This window comes from Vipera berus (genome assembly GCF_964194415.1).
Source record: "Vipera berus genome assembly, chromosome: Z".
NCBI classification, from domain to species: Eukaryota; Metazoa; Chordata; class Lepidosauria; order Squamata; family Viperidae; genus Vipera; species Vipera berus.
In genome coordinates this window covers 105,777,634-105,792,898 of record NC_138205.1, presented here as the reverse complement: position 1 = coordinate 105,792,898, position 15,265 = coordinate 105,777,634, and the positions used below count along the sequence as shown (strand labels likewise).

The following is a 15,265-nucleotide window of genomic DNA, read 5'->3' as shown; positions in this document are numbered from 1 at the left end:
TAGCATAAACATAACAAATGATTTTGTTTTAGTTTTGTTTTCCTCTATGTCAATAACTTTCTAAGCTGAATAATACTGTATCATTTTAATTTGGCAGATCTTTTTTAAAAGCTTCTTGATTTTGGACTAATATTTATTGACATCTCTCTTCTGCTCTCTCTAAAGCAGGAAAACAAGAACTTTTAGGTAGCTTAGTAAATAAGACACCCAGCTCTTTTCTTTGTACTATGAATAGGAACAAATGACCCCTGCAAGGATTATTTACAACTTCATTTTGTCTCTCACATTCACCATCCTGGAAGATATCAACTCTGTCCCCTGCAGTGCTCCACTACGAGCCACTAGCCAAATCAAACTATCACAGTGTGTAAACATTTCTTACATCCCACTGTGATTTCCAAAATTACATTTTCTGTGTTCCCTATAAACAGAAAAGCAGAAGAGTTTCTGTTCATCTCAGAAAAGAGTTTTTTCTCATGTCCTAGAATGTGGTCTGTTAATTGCTTTACTAGGAGCAAACTTGGGTCATCCTTTGAGAATGAAGTTGTTATAAATCAGCTATGTTGACAGATGGTACAAGTGGCATCACTAATCAAATCTGCCATGGTGTTTTCATGGCAATGGGGAATTATCACTGTGTCAGTAAATGGAAGGCTTATTAAATGTTCTGTTCTAAGCAGAAAATGCATTGTAATGATAGCTTGTGGAGTCATAAATTGGAGACACAAGAATGATTATATGGTCCATGACTGATGGGTCTGTGACATATGCCTTGGAAACATTTTGCAGATACCTTCATTTGGAGCCAAAGCCATCTTGCTTCTCTAAAGCAGCATTTCAGTGAGATATTTAGGCCCACTAGTGCATAAACAGTGAATGTTGAACAAGCAGGTTCTCTAAAACCATTCACTTCCTTGGGGTCAACTACTTCAACTTAACCTTGCAAAGTATTTTTTTTTCTGTTCCGCTCATGCAGTTGAGCCATGCAGTTAATAAACAAAGATTATCCACTTCAGTAGGGACTTCAGTTTTTGTAGATAGAACAGGAGACAAATACAAGAGTAAATAAAAAATCCTTTTTTATATTGCTAACTTAGTCTAGTGTCTTTTCTATCATCCACGTTAACTTCCTTTTTGTGCATCTTCTGAATTACAGAATGAATCCAAGCTTTTTTGATAAGCTTTGAAAGCTGAGCAAATCAATAGCTGAATATCCAAGCCACAGTTAATTTCTCCATATGTACACTGATTTTTTTATGTCAGTATTAGGTAGCTCCCAACCAAGCTTATTATATTCTTAGTTTCTGAGGGTAGCTTTCTGAATAGACAAAGTGTGTGATACGGATAAGGAGACAAAACCTTCTCAGTTAAAATGTCAAAGTTGTGGCCACCAGTCTATTCAATAGGCATGTGCAATTTGCATCTGCTACTCTAAAACTGTTTAACTTATACTTCTGAACTCAGTGCACACACACACACACACACACATACACACACAAACATATCCTATTGCTGTGTACATAGTTATTTCATTTTTCTCATGCAAGTTCTAAATGTTACTTTTAAAGGGGTGGTCTATTCAGTTGAAATCAAGTTTTCTTGAAAATTATTTGTAACAAAGAATAAATATATGAATACTTTTAAACATTAAAAAACACAGCTAAAAACACATTCTTGTTTCAAAATTCTGCTAGTTTAATCTTTATTATTGGAAGCTGGAAATATATTAAGCTTGATTTACCAAATGTAGCAGTATAAATTGATTCATATTGCCACTCTAGGATTTATTTTATGGCAATTCCTATTTTATTTGTTATTTGTATTTATTTGTCAGCTGTTTTTTCCAAGAGCTTGAAAAGACATATCTGATACTCTTTCTCAACACAGTCCTATAGCAATAAATTTTGTGGGTAATTTATCAGAGAGAGACAATGATTGACCCAAAGCTATCCAGCATCCATCACTAAGAGTATAGTTGAATTTGGTCTCCTTGATCCTAGTCCAACATTTTAATCTCTCTGTCATGCTATACTGTTATGAAGAATAATTGTACCAACTTTTTAAAAATATATTCATTACCTATCATAAATTGTATTTTGCAAAAAGTGACTTCATTAATTTTAGTTAATCCGGATAAATGATTACAAACAATGAAAAATGAAACTTAAAGCAAAGAATTTCCTCTAAATTGCCTTTTTGATTCTTTGGAATTGGTTCAACACCTGCATATCTTTTGCAGACAGTAATGGATGCTTTAGTGTCTTTGATCATCTACCATAATGAAAAGAAGACTATAATGTACCTGGTGAATTATGGGAGGGGGGATGCTGTATTTTAAATATAGAAAATGAAGAAAAAATCTTGAGAGAAGAAGTTAAATTAGTTTAAATCCACAGAGTGGGGATCAATCCTTAATCTACTAGGAAGTCCAATGAAGTTATTAACTATCTAGAGCAAAAAGCAATGACATTTTAAATTGTCTAATCATATAAATTAATTCTTGTAGGAAACATTAATCATTTTAAATCAAAAAATAATTTCAAATGACATGAATAACCTCTTAATCATACAGATTTCGCTGCATAGAAATGAAGTTGCTTTTTCTCTTTTTTCTCCCTCTTTTCCCATCTAATCCACGTTTCACTGGCACCTGATTCATTTTAATCTCTTTTTTTTAAAGATGTTCCAGTGGCTTTGATCGTCATCGTCAAGATTGGGTAGATAGTGGTTGCCCTGAAGAGGTGATATTCAGATATCCTATATTTATTATTATATTATGAATATTGATTCTTAAAATGGAGAGGATATCTTAGACTTCTCTGAACAGTATTTAAAAGCAGTTTCTGGATTTATCCTTTCCCTTAGAAAATCACTGTTGGCAGCATCTGTTCTGTCACTTACATCATGAGCACCCGTGTTGAATCCAAATGTACTTCTCTGTGCCCTAACTACATGTTTTGAATAGGAAAAACTAAATCAGAACTGTCATCCCAAATTGACCATTGTGTGATGGGAGAATATTGCAATTATTGGAGACATTTACCTACTTTTTCTATAAAAAATAGCATTGATATATACCATTATTTTTTATTAGTTTGCTTGGATGTCAGTATTGACAAAGAACCCAGAAGTACATTTGATGGGAAAGCCTTAACTTGATTTTGTGTATAAGTGAAGTTTTTCAAGGATAAAATTAAGGGAATTGAATTTTAACTCTGGATTCTGTATGTATGTATGTAATTTATATGGGCCCTTGCTTCATGCTCTTGTCTGCATAGCTACCAATAATTAAACACAGTATAAAAGCATAAAACAAAAAAGAAACAACAGCATATAATAAGCATAATCTGCAACCAAGGTAAAAATCTGCAACAAAAATCAGAACAATCATTACAAGGCTCAGACACCAAGATTCCTAGGCTCTGTGACAAAACCATGTCTTTAAGGTTTTGCAAAAAGCCAGTAGGGGTGAGAACCAATCTAATCTCAGAGCCAAACCTCAGTTTGGGAGAAAAAAATACAATGAACTATTTCATTCTGGATTCTTTTTTCAGTTCTTTAGTGGCAAATAAATGTTCTTATAATGTTTAGAAATTTGAGCTTCCCTACCATTTATTGGGACTTTAATTCTCTTTTAGCCAAAAAATATGCTATATTTATATTTGTAAACTCTTAATTTAAAATTTCCATTTTCACATATTTTTGTGTTTGTGTTAGATATATGTAGAGCTCAGACAAATGATTTCTACTGAGAACCAATTATTTCCTTTCTTCATATTTTTCTTATGCAGTCAAAAAATAAGATTTGTGAGAACACAGACACAACTCAAACGCCTCTTCATATCACAACTGCACTACAGCAAACCACAATGAGATACAGAGTTTTAACAACTACCAGAGGAGCCATTACATCACATCTGCCAACTAGTCTACCCACAGAAGGTAAGAAACTAGAGTCAAATATGTTATCAGAAATGTTTAAAATTTGCAGCATAATTCTGTCATATGAAATTTATATACTCAGGAGATGTACTCCTTCAGTAATACAGTCACGTTATGATACCAAAGACCATGGCCCAAAACTGTCTACCACCTCTATAAACAAAATCTTTCTATAATTTATAATAATTAAGTTTAATTCTAATCCTGTTTTGGGTTGAAATTGGCTTTCAGTATAATTAAGTAGCGTCAAGAGATCCATAAACTAGAATACTTTCTTGGTTATTTAAACATTGACTCAATATTTTAGAACCAGTGATTTGGAGTCATTGGGATCTTCTACATTGAAACTCTCATTTTTGAAGTATTTTAACATCCTTAGTGATCCAAAATACTGTTGGAGATTATTAGCTTTCAGAAAAAGGTGAGTATTTTGCTATATATTTCCCAAATGAATTAAGTCCTGGTATAAGTGGACTGTGTGAATTACATGTGGTATGTACTGTTTGGGGCTGATTATTTCCCAATAATCAGGACTGTGTAACAGGATTGTGTCAGTTACAGGTAGTATGTAGTGTTTTCCTGACATGTTTGGTATTAAATCAGTATCTTATAGAAGTGGGCAATATTCAGAATGAGAGACCTCTTTTGATAATGTAATGGTGATGAGTTGTTTAAAAGCCAGTAAACTGTAAGGATGTTTTTAAACATCATTAAAATAATATGCATAAATAACAAGAATTAGCATACCAAAAGTACACATAAGAAGGATACAACAGAAATTGTATATAAATATTCGTGAATAGGGAAATATACATGAAAGCATAGAGGGGTGCGGTGATGAAAACATAAACTGCTGTAGAAAATGAATAACATCATTTTATACTTGGAAAAAATGCACAATGGCAGCAGATCTGCCATTTCAATTTCCATGATGTGCAAACTGTTGTGTGCAATCTTGTTTATTGTTTTTTTTAATAAAATAGAGCTTATTTATTTAACATGTACTTATTTAAATGTATAGGGACGCGGTGGCTCAGTGGGTTAGGACGCTGAGCTTGTCGATCAGAAGGTCGACAGTTTGGCGGGTTGAATCCCGAGTGCCGCGTAACAGAGTGAGCGCCTGTTACTTGTCCCAGCTTCTGCCAACCTAGCAGTTTGAAAGCACGTAAAAATGCAAGTAGAAAAATAGGGACCACTACGGTGGGAAGGTAACAGCGTTCCGTGCGCCTTTGGCATCCAGTCATGCCGGCCACATGACCACGGAGACGTCCTCAGACAAGCGCTGGCTCTTTGGCTTTGAAACGGAGATGAGCACCGGCCCCTAGAGTCGGAAACGACTAGCACGCATGTGCGGGGGAACCTTTACTTTACCTTTACCTTAATTTAAATGTAACTTCTTGGGTTCAATTCAAAAATCAATGGTATATTCATGAGGTGGTAATTAACTCATTGTATTAACTATCTAGTCAGGTACTAGGGTTTTTTTCCTCTCTAACTCCATCTTTGTGAGAAGAGAATACAGGTAATCCTCGACTTACAGTCATTTGTTTACTGACTGTTTGAAGTTGTAATAGCACTCAAAAAAGTGACATGACCATTTTTCACACTTACAAGCTTTGCAGTCACATGATCAAAATTTGGACACTTGGCAACTGGCATGTGTTTATGATGGTTACAGTGTCCTGGAGTCATGTGGTCTCTTTTGCAACCTTCTGACAAGCAAAGTCTATGGGGAAGCCAGATTCATTTCACTGTAATACTAATTTAACAACTGCAGTGATTCCAAAGATGCTTTTTCACGAGGCAACTGGACTTTCTTTGAAGATGTTTCGCTTCTCATCCAAGAAGCTTCTTCAGTTCTGACTGGTGGGGAATGGAAAGATTTATACTCCTGCAGAAAGCTGTTCATTTGCATTCTTTTAGCGAGCCACTAAAGCTACCTGGAGGCTTATCTTCCCACCGACTCACTGGTATAGGTATGTGGACAATACTTGGATCAAGATCAAAACACAGGAATTGCAAGCATTCACCAAACATATCAATGCAGTGGACAGATACATCAAATTCTGCCCACCAGCAAAGAAGGAAAAGAAAAAGAAATAAAACACATCAAGGAAGCCCTCAGAATGTGTGGCTATCCCAAGTGGGCATTCATCAAATCTCAAAAAGACCTAGCGGGAGATCCTCCATAACAGACGAAGGAAACAATAAACGAAGCAACATAGTCATTCCATAGGTTGCCAGAATATCAGAAAAGCTCAGGAGGATCTTTAGTCAACACAACATACATACACACTTCAAACCTAAGAATACACTAAGGCAGAAGCTTGTCCACCCCAAGGATAAAACACCCAGACCCAAACTGAGCAACATTGTATATGCAATACAATGCAGCGAGCCATGTGCAGATCAGTACACTGGGGAAACGAAACAACTTCATAAACATATGTTAAAACATAGGAGAACAAATACATCAGGTCAAGAGTCACCAGTCCATCTGCATTTAAAAGACGAAAGTCACTCTTCTGAAGACAGCAAAGTCCACATTTTGGACAGAGAGGACCGCTGGTTTGAAAGAGGGGTCAAAGAGGCCATCTATGTCAAAACTGAACAACCCTCTCTCAACAGAGGGAGAGGGATCCGACATCATCTAGCTCCAGTCTACAACACGGTCCTTTCAACAGTCCCAAGAAGGCTCCACATCTATTTGCACACCTCAGGTGACCCTGAAGACACAGATTAGCATCCAAGTAGCTTTAACAACTCACTAAAAGAATGCAAATGAACAGCTTTCTGTAAGAGTATAAATCTTTCCATTCCCCACCATCCAGTCAGAACTGAAAAAGCTTCTTGGATAAGAAGTAAGATGTCTTCAAAGAAAAACAAGAAAGTCCAGTTGCCTTATGAAAAAGCATCTTTGGGACAACTATGACCTGGATGACTGAGAATCTCAATAAACAATTGCAGTGATTCACTTAACAACTGTGCAAGAAAAGTTATAAAATGGGGCAAAATGACATAACAATTGTCTTATTAGTAATGGAAATTTTGGGCTCAATAAATTGAGGACTATCTGTATCAAATATTTTTAATTTTGAATTGTCAGTGCTAGTCTAATAAAATAAAATTTCTGTTTTGCTTGTCTGTTGCAAGAGATTGTATAGTTATGATGTAGTTGGTTATTGTAAAACATTTCAACAGTATTTCAGCTACATACAAACCTTAAGCTTGTCAATCCTGCAAAGATAATAAAAATAGAAGTCTCTTAATGCAAAGGACTATTTTTGAGTGCAAGAACCTAAAAGAAAGGTTTAAACACTGTCAACAGAAGCTTTTGAGCTTTATTTCTATCGCACTAGTTCTTAGCGGCCAGAATAATAACAGAAAGCTGAAAGAATTTAAAGTATCACAGTTTGAGGAAATGACTTAAAATGGTTGCCTATGTTTTAGAATTAAATGATCCTGACTTCTGAAAATCAGAGAAAACTCATAAAATTGAAATCTAATAATAAAATGTACATTAGATAAATACTGCTCCTGTGGAACATGAATGCATGTTCTAAACTCATATGTGAATTAATTTCTGCCATTTTTTTCCACTGCACATATCCTGCATGAAACTGTTCCAGATTTCTTTCCAGAATTTTTTGGAGCAAAAGGAATGGTTCCAGGAGTACAAAATATTACCCAGAGTTTAAGAAAAAAGTCTTTTTGTTATTTCCCTTTTTGCTGTTCTCATAGTACTGTTTTCTTCTTCCCTACAATATGATTCCACCCATTCCAGAAAGTACAAGGAATCCAAGATTATGGCATGATATTAAATATCCAATCAGCTTTGCTACCCAGAATTATTGCTTAGAAAAGTGTTGGGGGATACAATTCAACACTGGCATGGACCCTATCTCTCAAAATCCTTGCTTGGCTTAGCTGGGCCCTACCGTGCAGGGAAATATAATAAATAATTGCTTGGTTCATTTCTATTCTAATTTTCCTTCTATGAAAAGGGAAAGATATTTGTAGGATTTTCTGCCTCATGGGCTAGAGCAGGGGTCGGCAACCGGAAAAAGGAAAAGAGCCACTCAGAACCGGTTCCATCACACAAACAAAAAAGTGGAGCCGCAAAAAGTGCGCGCGCGTGCGTCCACTCACACGCATGCGCAAAAAACATTTTGCGCATGCGCAAAATGGGAGGCACCTGTGCGGCGACAGGTCTCCCCTTTGGAGAGGTGCGCGCCGTCCCGTTCGGAGACCTGCTGCGTTCGTCAAACATGGACGAACGCGGCAGCTGTGCAAACGGGACGGCGGCGGTTTGGAGAGTGTGTGTGCACCTCTTCCAAGCCGCCGCCGTCCCGTTCGGAGACCTGCCACATTCGTCCATGTTTGACGAACGCGGCAGCTATGCAAATGGGACGGCGGCAGTTTGGAGAGTGCGCACGCACCTCTCCCAAGCCGCCGCCGTCCCGTTCGGAGACCTGCTGCGTTTGTCCATGTTTGACGAACACAGCAGCTGTGCAAACGGGACGGCGGCGTTTTGGAGAGTGCGCGCGCACCTCTCCCAAGCCGCCGCCGTCCCGTTCGGAGACCTGCCGTGTTCGTCCATGTTTGATGAACGTGGCAGGTCTCCAAACCACCATAAAAAAGCGATGCAATTTCTCCTCAAGAGAGAATGGTGCAGACAGACACCTAAAGCCTGAAAGGTCAGTCTCACTGCGTCACCACAGTTGGAAAATACCCAGAGGGAGGTGATTTTGTTTGCCTGTTTGCCCCACGCAGGCAGCCAGTTCTGCAGCCATCAAATCAATCAATCAAAGTCTATATGTAGGGTGGAAAGAAACAACCCCTTCGGCCACACACTCCCTCTCCTTCCTCATCAGGGGACAGTGTTGTAGTCCAAACTCATTTCAGCCCAGATTCCTGTCAGAGCAAGACACACCTGCTCGTTGCGGGATGCAGCCCAGGCCAAGTGCAATGCCAGGAGGAATGGGATAATAACATTAGCAGCACTATTACTTAACAACAACGCTGCGACGATCGGAAGAAAGAAGGGGACAAGCACTTATGAAGCACAACAAGTTCCCCACTAGTGCCAGCTACAGGACCCCCGACTGTCTCTCAGACGCGCCTTTATTCCTTACACGACGTCCAGACTGTGGCTCCCTCCTTTCCAGCCTCGATCCACCGGGAGCGGGGGACGGTCAGGGGGGAGGAACGAGAGGGAAGATGCCGAAGGTCCCCAGGCACATCCTTGCTGCATTTCTTTTTTTTTACCAGGGAGGGAGGGGGGCTTACCTGCGTGGCTCTGCCCGGCTGGTCCTTAGAGTGGGAGGCACAGCGAGATCGTCCCCCCCCTTGAGAGAGAGAGAGCCCGAGAAGCTGGACCAGAGGCGGTGTCGGGTTTCTTCACCCCACCTCCCTGCACTCAAAGCTCGCCAAGGGCTTTAGCGGGCCCGTCGGTTTCTTCCGGCGAAGCTGCGGCTAAAGCTGCTACTTTGCAAAGACTGCTGGCAAATCGGTCCCCTCTCCCACCCCTCCTCCTTCTCCGACCGGGTGGGCCGCCAACCTCTTTTTTGCTGGTTTCTAGGGCAACTGGGTAATGCTCAGCGCAGCCTGCCTGCGGGGACTGCCGACCATCTAGGCCCAGGGAGGGGGGGGAGCGCACCAGGCGAACGCAGCAGGTCTCCGAACGGGATGGCGGCGGTTTGAAGAGGTGCGCGCGCACCTCCGCCCTTGGGAAAGGTGCGCGCGCACCTCTCGGAACGGGCGGTGCCACTCTCCATTTGGAGAGGTGCGCGTGCACCACTGCCCATTCGAAGAGGTGTGCGCGCACCGGGCGACTGGGAGCCGCAGGAGACGGCTCATAGAGCCGCATGCGGCTCCGGAGCCGCAGGTTGCCGACCTGTGGGCTAGAGTGTCTTGAATAGTATTAACCACAATGAATTTAGTCTTAGGCAGCAAAGTATTTTTGCTGGCTGCTGTTGTCTGTATTCCCACTCCATCCATATGCAGACAGGCTTATACCATCCAAAGCCACATCATAGGTGATTCAAACATACACAGCACCTTGAAGCAATGACTCTCACTGAGGTTAGGCAGACTGAATTTAGTTTGCAGGCCAGTCGTTCTTCGCTTGTCTTCAAGCAAACCTACTGCTTCCTCAAGGAGAGAAAGGAAGGTACATTTGAGTTTAAGAGAGTGTTTCCTGTTTTCAGTGTTATAACAATAGCACTTAGACTTGTATACAGAAGGCTTAGTCAATCTTGAGTTCATCAGGATCAAATTCCTGGCTGTGGGCAGAGTTAGCCTGCAATGTTGCATTATAACCAACTAAGTCATCAGGGCTTTGATGATGTTCTATCATTCAATGCTGACTGCTATTTCATGATACGCCACCAAATAGCCTTAGCAATACAGGACGTTCTTCCTCTTCACATGTAAAAGTATTGGGAATTTAAAACTCCTATGACCACACACACATCTCTTAGCAAAGTTACATACCAGCTTCAACCCCCTCTGTTCTGTTAGCCAATCTTCCAAATAAGTGTGCTTTTCTGGCACCAGCAAACAACTTAAAATGGAATCCCCTGAAGATAAGTTTTGTTTTTGTTTTTTTACTACAGTACTACACCCCAACAAAAACTGCTCATAAAAAATCCACATCTAGAAAAGATTTGCATTTTTAAAATCTTCATGGCCCCCAGTGCCATGGATGATCTTCCTCTTTAGATTTCACTGGACAGGAACAGCTAAAATGTACACATCTAAAATTTCTCAACTCAAAGGCCATTACTTTTATGATCAAAGTCCATCATTATTTAAATACTTATACTCTTAGCTTCCTAAACCTTATAATCTACCTTTGATTGCTATACCTCATGTTATGTAGTTGAGTAAACAACCCTCTAAAACAGCTTCCCAATGTGCTTATTTGTGACCGGCTCAGAATCAGACCAAGTAAATTCTTCTAACTGAAGAATCAGCAATATTTTAGATACTTAGGATAAATTTCTTCTCCAGAGTTCAGACATTTTTATTCTGACTTTCTATTTTGCTCTTTTCCCAATCAAAAAGGAGAAAAGGAAAATATTCATCACATCATCTTAGTTCATTTTATATTCCTAAACCTATTTTGTAATATTGCTCTTTATTGCTATAATATAATTCAGAAACCTTTGATATAGCAGTTTTAGAGATAAATCTTACCAATGACTTTGAAAGGGCATAAGATCAGCTGTAATTAAAAATTTTGTATAATAGTCAGTGGTTATAAAGTCAGATTTTTAGTGCTAACACGAACTGCTATAGAAACCTTTTTTAAATTCCTCACTGATCCATAGGACTACTCTTCCAACTCTTATTCAAGAATATCACATTTGTTTAAAATCATTTTAAACATATAACCCCTTATGATTGTGGATCAGTTACTTCCAATATAAACTTCTATAACTGCTAAATAAATGTAAAATGCTATATAAACATAGCATTAGATGTTTAGATAAAATTCTACTCTAATAGCTTTGAATTTCTTCTTCTAGATGATACCAAGATAGCTCTACACCTAAAAGATAATGGAGGTAAGAGCTGCTATTTTTTTGCGTTCAGATTACATGAACAGATCATCTAAATGCCATTCCATAAAACCAAATTGCTCTAGTAATTTATCCACTTACCTATGCTACAATACTATGAAAGATATTCTGAGAGAATGCTTAGTGTAGTCAGCTATCATAATTTGCGTTGCTCATTGTATCCATGAAGCAAACCTCTTTGACTGCTGATTTATTTTTAGAATATATATTCTATCTTCACCTAGACAAACAAATGTTGATATAAATGTTCATATTCAAATCACAGCACTATTCATTGAATACAACAAAACAGCAAGCACTTCTACTAGCATTATCAATCTTAGATACCTGATCAGATCTTCTGGAGAAAGATAGGTTTGCTGCAGGACAAAACTTCCTTGTATATCTTTTTATTAATATACAACATGGCACATAATACCATAAAACTTAGCAGAATTGTGGTTTTTAGCAATATTTTTATATGCTGGCTGGATTCTTTTCAGACCAAAATATTGAAAGATCATTTAATACCCATATGCTCCACGATAAGATAGAAGTTGAGAAATGGTAATTTGTACATCTCAGATTTTATTGATTCTTTTCAGAAGCCATGAGATTTGATGATGACATTTAGTTTTCAAAATAGTAATGCATGCCTGCAGGTATTTTTAATATGTTATTAGGAAACAAAAGATAGAGATACAGCATGATTTAATTTGGAGAGTATCTAAGTGGCATGAATAGAAGTAGACATTAATATTGTTTATTAATCTAGAAATAATAAGACATCTGGAAATTGTCTGTGCAGAGATATTATAATGAGTATTTAGCACACAAAAAATGGCGTGTCTCATTTTGTCAATGCAACAGATTATTGTATGTGAGGACAGTAAAAGAGCTGAAATGAATTTGTGCCAAGCTTAATCCTTATTTTTCTCACAGCCTCTACAGATGACAGCACAGAAGAGAAGAAAAGTGCCACTCTGCACACTGGCTTAATTGTTGGGATTTTCGTTCTGGTTCTGATAGTAGCTGCAGCAATCCTTGTTATTGTTTATATGTATCACCATCCCACCTCTGCAGCAAGTCTATTCTTCATTGAGGTAAACTGTGTTTTCCACAATTGGTCTACAGCCTGCAGCATGGTGAAAAGCTAGCTTTCATCACCTGCCCTGAAACAGTGCAGTATTTTCAGACACCAACTAATATTAGCCTTTGTTTTTGCCTGGCATGTTGTTATTATTTGTGCTAAATTTACAAGTTGAGGGCATTTAGTTAAATGATGTGATAAGTAACAGGGAGTGTATCTTCATCTGATAAAGCATGGAGCACTTCATTGTGCCTTTCCCCCCCAGAAAATTGATTGGCTTCTGTGCATGATTGCTGAAAACAATCTTCTCCACCACCATCCCCCACCCCAGTCTTTGATTTGTCTGGGAAATAGTTTGTCATGAATTTTTTGTGTGGTGATGATATTAATGACAAATGTAAATTTAGTACATTTATTTAGTTATCATATTTATACCATACTGCGTTCATATAGAAATAATGCATATAACTCTGAAATGAAACTTTTCCAGTCTTGTGATATGTTCAGCTGGCTTCTCCTAATTCCAATTCAGAAGGATGTCTAGGAGTTATAACACTGCTCTTTAGAATAACTGGGAGTGTCTATGAGGGACAAATGTTCTAAATGCATTTTACTGAAAAAGTAAGGAATAGAGTACCTTTATGAATAATATTTTCACCTTGGGCCACTTGGTTAGAGGTAGGAAATACAATGCGAATAACCGCCAGATGAAAAGAGTGTTTGATAAATTGATAATTACTTGGTTCCATCAACATAAGGAAGATATTTTTAAAATTGCCCAATTCAGCCTTTTTTTAAAGGATAAAGTTTGGATAAAGGGTAAAGGATAAAGGGACGCGGTGGCTCAGTGGGTTAGGACGCTGAGCTTGTCGATCAGAAGGTCGGCAGTTTGGCGGGTCGAATCCCAAGTGCCGTGTAACAGAGTGAGCGCCTGTTACTCGTCCCAGCTTCTGCCCACCTAGCAGTTCGAAAGCACGTAAAAATGCAAGTAGAAAAATAGGGACCACTAAGTGGGAAGGTAACAGCGTTCCGTGCGCCTTTGGCGTCTAGTCATGCCGGCCACATGACCATGGAGACGTCCTCGGACAAGCGCTGGCTCTTCGGCTTTGAAACGGAGATGAGCACCGGCCCCTAGAGTCGGAAACGACTAGCATGCATGTGCGGGGGAACCTTTACCTTTACCTTAAAGTTTGTTGGTGTATTTGAAAAATGGAAAGAATTTCCCTCCCTAAAAAAAAGTCTTCACACTTCTTTCCACTTTTATATAAAACTAAAGGTAAAGGTAAAGGTTCCCCCGCACATGCGTGCTAGTCCTTTCCGACTCTAGGGGCCGGTGCTCATCTCCGTTTCAAAGCCGAAGAGCCAGCGCTTGTCCGAGGACATCTCCGTGGTCATGTGGCCGGCATGACTAGATGCCAAAGGCACACGGAATGCTGTTACCTTCCCACGGGAGTGGTCCCTATTTTTCTACTTGCATTTTTACGTGCTTTCGAACTGCTAGGTTGGCAGAAGCTGGGACGAGTAACAGGCGCTCACTCTGTTATGCGGCACTCGGGATTCGACCCGCCAAACTGCTGACCTTCTGATCGACAAGCTCAGCGTCCTAACCCGCTGAGCCACCGCATCCCTTTTTATATAAAACTACTTATACCCTAATGTCTTCTTATTGATTAAATTATATCTAGGCTTCCCTTTATTGTCTTTAAAAGTGATTTGGTTGAAATATTTCTGTAGATATTTCCTTTTTTCTTTAATATATACAACACACGTATACTCAACTTACAACCATTCATTTAGCAACACTTTCAAAGTTATAACAGCGAAAAAATAATGTACACTTCTCAGGCCTCACATTTACAACTGTTGCAGCATCCCTGCACTCATATTTGTGCAGTTGGCAAGCAACATATAATTATGACAGTTTCGGCATCCTAGAGCCATGTGATCACCATCTGTGACTTTTCCAGGAAGTTCTGGCAAGCAAAATCAGCGGGAAGCCAGATTCATTTAACGATCACATGATTCATTTAAGAATTTCAATGATAAACTTAACCATGGCAAAAAAAAATCATTAAAATCAGGCATTTGTCATTTAACAACTGCCTTGCTTAGCAACAAAATGCTGGTCTCAATTGTTGCTGCAAGTTCAGGACTACCCATAGAGGAATAAGTGTGGTAATTATTCAGAACATTTCTTAGTGCCATGTCTTCTATTCTAGCGTCGCCCAAGCAGATGGCCTGCAATGAAATTTCGGAGAGGATCCGGACACCCCTCATATGCTGAAGTGGAACCAGTTGGTGAGAAGGAAGGCTTCATTGTATCAGAGCAATGCTAGAATTATTCTGTGACAAATCACCAGTACTGGCCTACTGGTGTGAGAATTTTATTCTGCCTCACATTTTAAAAAAGGAACTTGAAGCTGCTACAACCTGAGGAAAATAGCTTGGATTTCTGGAGAAACCACAAGGGGGTTGGGTATGGGACTAAATGATGACCCTTTACAGAGTGTTTTGTTTCAGAGCCATCTGGCATACAATATTTCAGAAACATGCCTCTGAAACACATACAGTCTGAGAATAAAGAACACATTTGCCACGTTTTTGGTTTCAAGAAAAGACATAGAATAATCCACAAAATGTACCAACAGCTTTAGTTCAGAAGAGTGCT

The 15,265-nt window shown here is 39.1% G+C and overlaps 1 protein-coding gene across 1 annotated transcript in view; it reads left to right on the top strand.

Annotated features, from left to right (window-relative positions):
• The window catches only part of PLXDC2 (plexin domain containing 2), a gene marked incomplete at both ends in the record, with an annotated part of 302,364 nt that extends 287,431 nt beyond the window's left edge, over nucleotides 1–14,933 (top strand). The window contains 5 exons of the mRNA XM_081343300.1: nucleotides 2,681–2,741; nucleotides 3,792–3,942; nucleotides 11,475–11,513; nucleotides 12,450–12,610; nucleotides 14,817–14,933. Coding sequence (XP_081199426.1) covers nucleotides 2,681–2,741; nucleotides 3,792–3,942; nucleotides 11,475–11,513; nucleotides 12,450–12,610; nucleotides 14,817–14,933 — 529 coding nt within the window. The remainder of the gene's footprint in view (nucleotides 1–2,680; nucleotides 2,742–3,791; nucleotides 3,943–11,474; nucleotides 11,514–12,449; nucleotides 12,611–14,816) is intronic.
• Nucleotides 14,934–15,265: the final 332 nt, after the last annotated feature.